The 12,317-nt window shown below is 44.5% G+C and overlaps 1 protein-coding gene across 1 annotated transcript in view; it reads right to left on the reverse strand.

Annotated features, from left to right (window-relative positions):
* Positions 1–6,554: 6,554 nt before the first annotated feature.
* RHPN2 (rhophilin Rho GTPase binding protein 2) overlaps positions 6,555–12,317 on the reverse strand; it is a gene marked incomplete at its 3' end in the record, with an annotated part of 38,160 nt that continues 32,397 nt past the window's right edge. The window contains exons 10-15 of the mRNA XM_082230821.1: positions 11,920–12,039; positions 10,921–11,115; positions 10,080–10,156; positions 8,611–8,757; positions 7,480–7,635; positions 6,555–6,809 (exon numbers count right to left, since the gene is read on the reverse strand). Coding sequence (XP_082086947.1) covers positions 6,555–6,809; positions 7,480–7,635; positions 8,611–8,757; positions 10,080–10,156; positions 10,921–11,115; positions 11,920–12,039 — 950 coding nt within the window. The remainder of the gene's footprint in view (positions 6,810–7,479; positions 7,636–8,610; positions 8,758–10,079; positions 10,157–10,920; positions 11,116–11,919; positions 12,040–12,317) is intronic.

The raw sequence follows: 12,317 nt of genomic DNA on the forward strand, positions 1-12,317 counted from the left end.
CCACAGGTGATCAGTTCTAAATTTCATTGATTTAATCTGAAGGGAATAATTTCTATGAACTGTAGGGATTTTTGTGGTCCTTGATCTGTGATTCTACTGCTGTATTGAAAGAAATGTGGGTAGTGGACTTGGGGAAAACAATCCTTGAAGGGTCCTTGAAGGCCATGTGGGACAAAGACCCATAGAGGTCCATCTCAGCCAGGGTCTGGGAATCTGCGGAAAGTGGCCCTGAGGTGGCCCTTGACTCTTAAACTGGGGCACATGGGGACTCTTCCAAATCCAGAGCATTTTAGTGGGGTTTCTGTTTGTTTGGGACCTTCTACCACACATGGTGCCTATTCCCAGATGCCAAGCCATTCGGACCAGAATTTTCCAAGAGATTTCTGGCATTGCCTCTCACATCATTCCACCCTCCCCTCAAATTTACTCTGTTACCTATTCTCTCAGAGCAGCTACAACTATTGGAAATACAAACTGCATTTCATGTTTGATGTTTAAAAGTATGATCTCTTAGAGAAACGGATGCAACAGAATAAACTCTGTTGAGGAAGCTTCAAAGCGGAGACCTTTATTGAATCTTGGTGGCTTCTCTTACAAGAACAATAGCACCAGTGGCCATTCCCAGGGGTAAGTAGGCGGAACAATGGATATGACTTAGGCTACACTTCATGGAACCATAGAAGTCAGAGGGTTCTGTGTACACAGACCTCTCCTGCCATCCTCTATACAGGCAAGCAAGCGGCGTTATTGCAGTTGAAGTCCATGTTCTAGCCAGGCAAAAGCAATCCACGTAGATGAGGAGCAGGGTTGGGGAGAGGTGTGGATGTGGGGGCAGAATGCTGAGAGCCAGAGAGGCCTGGCATTCCCTACGCCTGCTTTCCACGGTGAAGCAGCTGCTCCAACTCCGCTCAATTGATGCTTTTGAATTATGGTGCTGGAAGAGACTCTTGAGAGTCCCATGGACTGCAAGAAGATCAAACCTCTCCATTCTGAAGGAAATCAGCCCTGAGTGCTCACTGGAAGGACAGATCCTGAAGCTGAGGCTCCAATACTTTGGCCACCTCATGAGAAGAGAAGACTCCCTGGAAAAGACCCTGATGTTGGGAAAGATGGAGGGCACAAGGAGAAGGGGACGACAGAGAATGAGATGGTTGGACAGTGTTCTCGAAGCTACCACCATGAGTTTGACCAAACTGTGGGAGGCAGTAGAAGACAGGAGTGCCTGGCGTGCTCTGGTCTATGGGGTCACGAAGAGTCGGACACGACTAAACAACAACAGCAACACCTTCTAAACCAAGCCTTCAGTTAGGTGTAGCAGAGCACAACAGGTGGGCTCTTGGGGTTATCATTCAAACATCAGTGCTAGGAAGTTCTCTGGGCGTTCAAAAGCAACTTTTGCAATCCAGACTGCTGAGGCATGCAGAAGCAGGAAGGACATTCAAGTTTCTTGCCATCAGGCCTTTTCATGAGTCATCAGAAGGGCAAAAGCATTTAGGCAGTCTTGTCTTGCACTGAAAGATAACGAAAGGTGCCCTGAGGTGCACAGACTTCTCCAGGAAGTTCAGCTATGGTCATTAAAGAGAAAAAAACTTTTGTCTATGACTAAAGCCTTAGGGATTTAGGTCATAGATCAATGATCAGATACTTTGCGAACAAACTTGATTGATACAGTATGTGTTACATGTTGAATCATAGATAGGCCTTACCCTACAAATACGTCAAGTTTTCTAGGTGCCACAGGGCTTTGAGTGCTTTCGATGTTGGTAGAATAACATTTGGAATGCAAGTCTCTATTTTGTAAACCCTGGAGATTTTTTAAAAAGTATTTCTGAATGCCGGCCTTCTAGAATGTTTATTTTTTAAAAAACAACAACAACCCACACATACATCTAGCTTTGTAGTTAATCATTATGGCTTTGTTTAGTTTAATCTGAGCTGCAAAGCACTATCTGTTGCAAGGGGTTCTCTTTGCTGCCTCCATTTAAGCAACTGACCGGCAGCAGCTCAGCCCATGGCTTCAGTCTGCGACTCTTTTCAAGTCCTATTAGGACACGGATTGGGCCTTCCACTGTGGCCAGTAGTTAAGAGAGGAGCTGAGTTGTGGGCCAGCAACATCTTGAATGCTGCATGCTCCCCATTGCTTGCGAAGAGAAACCAGGATCAAACCTGATAACTTCTGAATGCAGATCTCATATGTGTTATTACTGAGCTGCAGCTTTTTGCTGCGGTGCTTCTGGGGCAATTTAGGAGCCCTCCTCAGACCTCCCTGTGAACCCCTCACTGAAGTGTGGGTGCGCATACTAATCTCTCAAACAGTGGAGGTTGTAGGAAGAAAGTAATTTAATCACAGTTGTTGCAAAACATTACTACAGTTCAAATACAAAGAGGCTGCATTTCCATAGCAATGCAATTTTATGGGGATGCAGATTCCCATATTCCATAGATATGAGTTACTGGAGCCTCAAATATAATGATTAGATTGCCATTGGTAGTTAGGATTTCTTGCAAAAGCAGGAAAAGTGGTGGCTGTGTTGGTGTTACTTGATTGTCTGAAGTACAGTGGTACCTCGGGTTAAGTACTTAATTTGTTCCGGAGGTCCGTTCTTAACCTGAAACTGTTCTTAACCTGAAGCACCACTTTAGCTAATGGGGCCTCCTGCTGCCGCTGCACCGCCAGAGCACAATTTCTGTTCTCATCCTGAAGCAAAGTTCTTAACCCGAGGTAATATTTCTGGGTTAGCGGAGTCTGTAACCTGAAGCGTACGTAACCCGAGGTACCACTGTATATGCATTCTTTCTGGTGTTTCTTTTCCCAGTTGTATATTTTTCTACTTTGTGTATACTGAGATGCCTTCATTTATTGTTTTCCAGTCTATATGTCCAGTTAATTATTTTAAATGGTTGGCCTATTCCATTAGATTAAGGAAACCAAGAACATGAGTAATTAAGTGCAAGGGCTGTTCCTGCTAATGAAGTTAAAGTCTTACTTCCTAATCTATCAAAATCTTTATCACAATTTGCGAAACAGCCATGCTGCTCCTTTTTCACACAGTGGGTTTATGAAGATTTTAAACCCAAAGTATTATTATTTTTAAGTAAGGGTCTGGGCACGTAAGGCTAACCTGTAACTCGTAACACATCCTAGTGATCTTGGAAAGGCTTTGGAGAAGAAGCAGATCCGAGAATGAATTGTAGCACTAAGCAAAAAAATAAAATTAAAAAATCTCCAGGAGGGCTGTATGACATTTCTTTTGCTTCTGTATCCCTGTCTTGATCTGGAGTGAAAATATGCAAGGGGTAAGTGGATCCAGAATGTTTGAACAAAACTATTTCCCTATTATGCAAGAGGGGACACAGGAGAGTGGGTGAAAGAAGGGACTTTGACTTGGAGGAAGCATGTCCCCCTGTTTTCATACATTTCCACCACCACCTCAACCTGATCCTTTATTGGCTCTTGCAGCTTAAAGAGGAGGGAGTCTTAGCTCAATGGCTGTGCACCTGTTCCTTATGCTTAAGGTCCCAGGTTAGGAACAGGGAAAACTGCTTTAAACTGAGTTAGAGGAGCAGTCAATCTAGCTTGGTTTTATCTACACTGACTGGCAGCAGCTCACCAGGGTTTCAGACAGGGGTCTCACCCAACCATACCTGGGGGTTGCAAAGCAGATGCTCTGCCAAATCTGTGGCATCTCCGTTTAAAAGGATCAGGCAACAGGCGATGGGAAATACCTCTGCCAGAGACCCTGGAGAGGTGCTACTAATCATGGAAGATGATACTGAGCTAGATTGAAGAACAGCAACTGTGCAACATTGTAAAATTAACACAATATATCCAAATACACCATACAGTTTTTCAACAATTTAGATATCAAAACGATATATTAAAAAGTAGAAATGCAAGTATTATACTGCCTGTGTTGCTGTATGTAATATGATGACATAATCAGAAGATTTGCTGCATGACTTGCTACACATATTTTATTAATGGACAGAATTGATTCCACAGTGTTAATTCAGATATTGCACAACAACAAAAAACAATAGCAGCAGCTGCTATTTATGATTTTTCCTTTCACAGAAGGATCATTATGAAGCAAGTTGTTTTAAATCTGCATTCTAAACAAATGTCAACAGTCAATCCGAATTGAAACTGTATCATACTGTTCATATTCAAATGGAAAATGAGTTGTTCCTCAGCAGAATTCACCTGCAGGACTCATTCTTAAATAAAATCTTTTAAAATTTATATATTTACACCCTACCATGTATAAACACAAAAGCCTAAGAAGAATCATGAGTTAATACAAAGTTAGTGGTCCAGATTTTCCAAGAACTTTCCACTTGAAACATTTTCTAAAATTTCAAATCAGCAGAAGCAATCTCAACTCCAGCGCAACCCAAAGCAGGAGCTCAGATGGAGTTAGGATTTCATCCGCTTAATCTGTATTAACCAAACATTGTAAGATCTACCCTGTAGACAATATTCAGTCTAACACAACTGTGTTAACAACCTGCAACTTTACAATGAACAGAAGTTATAGCAGCAATAAAACACAAAATTACGGGGTGGGAGGGAGATCACATTTACCAGCTGGCTGAGTTCCTAAGTCACTGGTGAATCCCTAAATTTCTCTTTAAGGCACTGTTAATTACATTGGAAGCACTTTGGAATATTACTCCAAATACAGTGGCACTCTGGAAGCTGCAGCTTGGGGTGGGGGCTGTGACCCTCCAGATGTTGCTGGACTACCGGTCACAAAATCCCCAACCAGCAGGCCTGCTAACTGGTTCTGATGCTGGATTCCAACACAATCTGGAAGGTCAACAGTTCCCCAGCTCTGCTGTAACTGAACTATACGTTTTTACAATGGTGTGAGCTTGATCCAGGCCAAAAGCAATTTTTTTATTGCCCCTTCCTATCTTTAACACCTGTAGCAATATATAACCCAGATAGTTTTAAATTGCCATATTTACAGTCATTATTATTATTCGGCTTCACAGAGGTAAAGAACCTACAGCGTATCATGCAATTCTGAAATATTAGGACTTCTAAACCGTTTTTGTGAAAGGTATACTCAATGCCCTCTGCACATTACAGTGGTACCTCGGGTTAAGTACTTAATTCGTTCCGGAGGTCCGTTCTTAACCTGAAACTGTTCTTAACCTGAAGCACCACTTTAGCTAATGGGGCCTCCCCCTGCCGCCGCGCCACCAGAGCACGATTTCTGTTCTCATCCTGAAGCAAAGTCCTTAACCTGAAGCACTATTTCTGGGTTAGCGGAGTCTGTAACCTGAAGCGTATGTAACCTGAGGTACCACTGTACATAGCAGCACCATGGAAGATGCATTGCTGTGGGTCTATCCTGTGGTGGCGTTGTAATGTTGGACTCCACCCACATCTGGAGGGCCAGAGGTAACCCACCACTGATTTAAATTCATGTAACTTCATGGAAGAGAAGGCTATCAATGGTTTCTAGCCACAACAGATATGCTCTGCCCAACACAGTTGGAGGCAGCAATGCTTCTGAATACCAGTTGCTGGAAACCAGAGGAGGGGAGAAGCCACTTGTGTTCGAATCCTGCTTGCTGGTTTCCCACAAGCAACTGTGAGAACAGGATGCTGGACTAGACGGGCCATTGGCCTGATCCAGCAGGCTTTTTTTCTGTCCATAACTGGGACCATCTCCCAAGTTTGAGGGGACCTTTGACAAAGTGCTCTCGGATGAGCCCCCCTCCTAAATTGACAAGCCCTAGCAGTGGGTGGTGCACTCTGATTGGCACTGGACTGCTGCCATTTTAATTTCCCACAATGCTCTGAACCTTTGGGCAGACGGAGCGCGAGACCCGCTTATTAACTTAACCAAGGGGTGGGGGAACCTGCTGCACCCCTGGTATTTGGGGACCCCCCAGCTGTTTCCACTAGCTTGGCCAGTGATTAGGGATTATGGTCAGAGATTATCTAGAGGGCCATAGGCTCCCACCACATCAGTCTCCCCTGTAATCTTTGCTGGACTTCAGTGGCTCCACATCAATGCACAGTGAAAGGAGAACTGCCCCTAACTCTATGGCATTTTTGCAAGCAATTGTTTTCCTTTGTCTGCCAGTCTAAAGCGGACATTCAATCAGCCTTCGTTTAAACTTGCTGTTCATCACCGGTATCGTGTCATGAACTTCCCCTGCTATATACAATGACATTTTTTAAAATCCTTCATAAGTCTTTGCAGCTTATACTGCATGCTATAAACAACTTTGTCTATAGTTTTGCAGGACAAATAATAACTAGGACAGAAACCCAGACAGGAATCTCACATGTAGTCTGGTAGCAACATACATCATTTTCTTTTCAAGCGAAAGGACTCCCAAATCTCTCCTGATGACAATGCTGTGCTTCTCCAACAGTGGCAGCGCAGGAAGGATCATGTAGGTTGGGCCAGATGTGAGCTGGCAGTGCCGTAATTCTGGGCTTACTCCAGATTCACAAAAGGGCTACATTTCAGATTTATGGCACATGCATTCAGGGAACCTTTCCATCAAGAATAAGCCTCTCTTTTCAAGTCCTAGTACAAGGAGCTGTCCGTACTCAAGAGCGTGAAAGGCGAGACAAGTTTCTTCTTGGTTGGGGTGCTTCCAGGGACAGCGGAAGGCAGGCAAAGTGTGCTGGCTGCTTTTTTTCTGTTCTTCGTTCCCCAACTCAAAAAGGAAAGTTTAGGAGCCACCTTCTTGGTCTTATCTATTTTATCTTCTTCCATAGCCAAACAAATCAGAGAGTATGTTTTCTGCATTCCTGCAGAATAAGTTGCACTTTTGTTATGCTAGGAGGGAAAGAGCATAAAAAATATTAATAATCAGTCATCCATGATGGGTCAACATTTGGAAGACAACAAAAGGGCATGCAGTGTGTGAACCATTTGCTGAGACAGATTTTGCCATTCTTCAGCATTAATTATATTCCATGATGGACACAGGCCAATCTAGACCACTGAACTTTGCTTGTTAGGTCTGGAAAGGCTCATAGGGGGAAGCATGTTTTGTAAGAAGGCAATTTGTCCAGGGCTGCCTGCTTTTGAAAAGGGCTATATGCTCAGCATTAAATTCCTGAAACATATACTTGGACAGATCACTAGCAGCAACTTTGGAAAAAATAAGAATTTAATACTAGTCTAGTTAGCATGGAGACTGCTGAGAAAAAGTGAAATCCTTTCCCTAGTTCCTAGATTTAGAAAACATCCAAAACCAACATGAAGTCTACAGAATAGAAAAACAACTTTAGAGGGAAACAATCATAGCTCCTCGCCCAGACAGAGTATACTGAGTGGGCATGGAATGCTGGCAGGCCTTTTTTGTGGGGGAGGGAGAAGGAGAATGGAATGGAGTATCCTTAGAAAGGGAATGGCTGCCTAGTGCCTTCAACAAGAGCACTCAATGTGGCAACGCTTTGTTGTAGGTTCCCAACTCATATTTGAGAGTTACCTCTTTACTTACCATGGACACTGTGTTATCTTGGCAGCTGATGACCTGGATCTCAGTCTCTTGCCTGCTGACATTTCTCAATTTTTCCAAGACCTCACTCACTCCCAGCCATTTGCAATCCATGCCTTCAATGGAAACGACACAGTCTCCTTCTTTCAGACCTGCCAACTTAGGATCATTGGGTGCATCTTAGTATCAGCTGAGATTGGGCAGAAAGCAACATGGGCCCCACTGGACATCGTTTTTATTGCGTATATCTTTGATGCTTCATGCTCATGATGCTATCAGGACAGTCATACACAATCCTCTTTTCAATTCTGTTTGCACATGCAAATCTTTTGGGGCTTCATTTCATTACAGATTCTGTAACTTCCTGCTAAAATTCCATGTCACATATAACAAATTTTCTGGGGGTTTTTGTTTCATCCTCCAGACAGCAATAATGTGGTAGCTTTGGAGAAGTATTGCAGAACTGCTGAAGCAGGTTAAGTCCACTACTAGTGTATTATCACTGCGTCAAAAAGATGTCGCAGAAGATACCAGCAGAAAAGCCCCTGTCCAGAGCGGCCCCAGGTCACATTCTCTGGAAATATTTCCTCCTCTTCCCATATATGGCAAACAGTATGTGAGTGGTCAGGTGCTGCCTAACCCAGAGAAGGCTGCCTCTCACAGTGAAGGACAATCATAATTAAAGTCACAGGTATGCAATCCTATGTACATGTAAACTGGGAAGGAAGCCCCATTGAAGAACACCTAGCCTTTTCTCTCTACCTGCTGCTCTTTCTCTTTCTTATCCCCTTCCAAGGCTGTGCCCCAACTTCACCTTGTCCATACCTGACATAGAATCTGCCCCCATTGACCCACCCACTTCACAGGCCTGCTTTGTGAGCAAGACCTCAAGGTACAGGAGAACAGGTTTTTAATTTTCTGCCTCAGGCCTTCCTACCCCTGCTGTAAGGGGAAACCGAACAGCTGTGCAAGAGAGGGAAGGTTCAGCTTTTGCTAATTTTTAACTCTGAAAATTTTGCTGAAATTAACGCTATACCCTCTACACCAAACGTGGAAGGTCCCAGGGTGCAGTGAAGCTTTGCCACAGAGCCCTGTGAAGCCAGTGGAACGCAGCATAGGGAGAGTCCTACTTACTGATGCAGGGCAATCTGGATCCAGGCAGTAAACATGCACTGGGGGTCCTCCTTTCAGGGTAAACCCCAGACCCTCAGCTTCACACTGGAAACGGACAGTGCGAGGAGCAGTCCACCTCTGCTTTGCTGAAAAGACCGTCAGCGGACCCTGAAAGAGGAAGAGCAGTACGGACCATTATCCTCGGTGATCTGCAAATGTTAAGGTGAGCCATAGAAACTCTCCACCGCATGTGGGGGGCAATGGTGGCTGGTGCCCATTGAGACTGGTGGGGCAGAAGGCAGGGAACCCAACACTAGGTGGCGCCAGAGCCAACTCATTCTAGTCTTGCCCCCAGCCTCCTCCTTCCTGCTGAGTTCTATGTGGGAACCACCCCCTGGCCTTGTTAAGTCAAGTCAGAAGGCAGGCAGGTGAAGGCTGGCTGAGGGTACACTGAAGCTGGTGGGGCAGTGCTTCACTAGCACCAGTGGAACAGCCTCCACTACACATGACCATCCTCCCTCTTTTTCTCTCCTCTTTCATATTACCTAGAAATGTCCTTGCAATTTTTATGACATTTATGCCGCCCTGAGCTCTTTTGGGAGGATGGGTAGGATATAAATTTAATAAATAAAACCTAAATAATATTTTCTTAGGCCTGGTACAGATGTATGGCCATTTGATCAATTAGGTCCAATGTTACGCATTCTGCTGACTACTTTGCTAAACCATAGTTAACATTAACAATAATGAATAAGCCATAGTTAGAGCTGTGAATGTACCAGTTCCCAGAAACTGCAAGCGGGGAGAGTGCTGTTGCACTCAGGTCCTTATTTCAGGATTTCCAAAGTTGGCCACTGTAAGAACCAAATGCTGGACCGGATGCGCCTTTGGCCAGATCCAGCAGGTTCTTTTATGTTCTTAAGAGAAAGATGTACACAAGGCCAAGGACTGCAGGAGAGGAGCGCTGAAGCCTGAGGGGTGTTCCTAATGTCTTAACAATAGGTTCCAGGAAATGCTCTGTCTGCATCAGACTGTCAGTGAGGATCCAAGAGAAAAAGCAAATTTTACTTTTTACCCCTCTTAATCCAAGTGGTTCATGGTGGTGTGCGTGCACATGTAAACACAAATAGCTTAATCCACATTAACAACACACACAGATCTATAGTCCAGACTAAACAGACATGTACCTCAACGCACCTGACAAGTCAACAGATCCCAACTAGGTCTGGCTAAACTGGCATAACCCTGATTTGGGACGAGGATCTGAACAGAAAGCTAATTCTGTATTCAGATCACAGAAGTACAGTCTCCACTGCTAGTTGCAAGGGTTTAATGTATGCAATTTGAAAAGCTTCCCTTAATGAGCTCTATTAACTGCAGACTCATAGTGAATTTCCCTTTAACAAGAAAATGAATTTGCATTCATTAGAAGCAAAATTACAGAGGGCCCCCCGAGCAAACAGGAACAGGCAAGGTTGCTTCATACATACCAGCCTCTCAAAGAAGTCTTTGACTTTGACCTTGGAGAACAGAGGGGCAACCGCTTCTATTTTATGGTCTGTCTTAGCTATAAAAAAACAAAACAAAACAAAACTTAGTATTATTATTTCCCACACACACACACACTTTTGGCAAGGAGTGCAGAGCAGCACACATCACTTTCCCACCCAGCCCCCATTTTATCTTCACAACAACCCTCTGAGGTTGCTAAGGCCCCGATTAAGCCTCCATCTTGTCAGGAAGACAGAGCAGCTTCTACAAGAAGCAAGGCTATCTGGGAGCTTGGGAGCTCCCTTCCACAGAAGACTTGTTTCACCCCCTTCCTCACAACGTTGAGGCATTTATTTATTATTTACAGCATTAGAGGTCACCCAATAACAAAGCCATTTATAATGAAGCTGAAAACAATGGGTTTTGCTGTCATATTGTTGGGAATTATCCTTTTCTTTTAGTATATTTTTTTGCTCCTGGTTTTCAGAACAAGCTTGGCTTTCTTTTGATCAGTTTTTCTGAAGTGAGATTGTGATAAAGTTTTTCTAAACCACCCTGGTGCCATTTATTTGAAGAGCGGTATAAGAAGTAAACTAACAAAATTAGCATGCCAAGAACTTCCCTCTCCCCCTGCCTAGTGGGTCCTGGGCCGACACAAGATTTGGACGAGGCCCTTCTCAGCCAGCAGTTTAAGAGCTAAAGCTCCCGCTTGCTGCTGCTGCTGCTTATTTAAATCCTGCCTTTTTCCCTCACAGGGATTCAAGGCGGCTTTCAGATAAAAGAGAAACAGTATATGGAAGGGATTCGATTCTGGGGCACCCCGGACTATAAAGGACTTACGAAGGATATCTGGAGCCTGCAGCAAACTCGAAAAGTCATCTTCCTGCTCCTGCTGTGAATATTTGAGAAGGGACCGCTTGTGGGCAACTGACAGGATTTCCTGGAGCACCTCAATATTCCGGAGCTTTTTGCACAAGCCACAAACCCTCGAGGCTTCTTCATGATGAACAATGGCTCTCCGCAAGTGAGCTTTTGCTGGGGAAAGCAAATATACAGGACCATAATGCAACGGTTAGCTCCTAAAATATTCTCCCCGCTCCCTGCCACTTCATGTTCCGTAAATGTCAATGTAGATTGGCCCCATCACAACCAGAAGCCTAGCTGTTGTGGTCAAACACCCAACTCCCACAATCCTTAGCAAAACTGAACAAGCTTTGCAGAAGACCTTTCAAAGACCGGCATGCAATCGTAAGGATTGTTTCAGTGAGGACAGGAACATGGGATCTTCTGAAATTTAAAGGCCTGACTTGCTGGCCACAGCAAAGAAGTTACACACACACACACACACGCCTGGATTCACTCTTGCCAGCTGTATGGAAGAGCAAAACAATCCCCCGCCTTTGAGGCACTGTGCAAGAGCCAGATATGGGAGCCTTGTGTGCATATGGGGCTTGAGAGCTTAGCCATCTCAGATGGGGCATCTCAGTGCTTGGGGAAATGGGGGACACAGGTAACAATCCCTTTTGTGACTCACAAGTGGCCAAGAGGATCTGGCTAGCTGTGAGTGGCATAATCAGGTTCCTCCTCTGTCCCTCTACACCTTCAGTCATCAACCTCCCACTGAAGGCAGCAGAGCCACGTGGACAAGTCTTACTGAGAACAGGTGGGGTGGCTGTATCAAATTGCACCAGTTTGGGGAGGCATGGGAAGGTGGCTGTAGAAAAGACCAGAATCTGCCTGCTGTTCAATCCATGATTTTTGGTTCTAAACCAGGGTTAGTGAAAGCCCTGGTTTGAGGCAATGTCTGGACTGAGCCAAGATAAGGGAGCTTGGCCTCACCAAGTTGTTTCCGCTGAACTCGGTCCCGCAAAACAGCCAAGGGGGTCAGTCCTTCCGGCATGTGGTCATACAGCTGGGAAAAAGCCTTTTCCTGTTGGTCTTCGTCATCATTCTGGCGCACTAGAATGGTGTAAACAAATGCACATGAAAGAGAGGATAAATACAGGTTTACTTTCATTTCCGTCTGTTGGAGATGCCTCAAGGTCTGCTAAGTGAAGGTGTGGCCTGAAAACATGAACAACAATCTCTAAAACCTGTTTAAGTGGACTACTCTTTACATTATTTTGGATTCTTCATAGGCTCGTTTTGCTGACAGATGCCTGAATGTCATGGCATGCTCACCAAGGCTACTTTACTCAGAATGTTAAAAAAAAGCACACCTTCCATCTTCAAACCTG

This window comes from Podarcis vaucheri (assembly GCF_965113315.1).
Source record: "Podarcis vaucheri genome assembly, chromosome: 7".
NCBI classification, from domain to species: Eukaryota; Metazoa; Chordata; class Lepidosauria; order Squamata; family Lacertidae; genus Podarcis; species Podarcis vaucheri.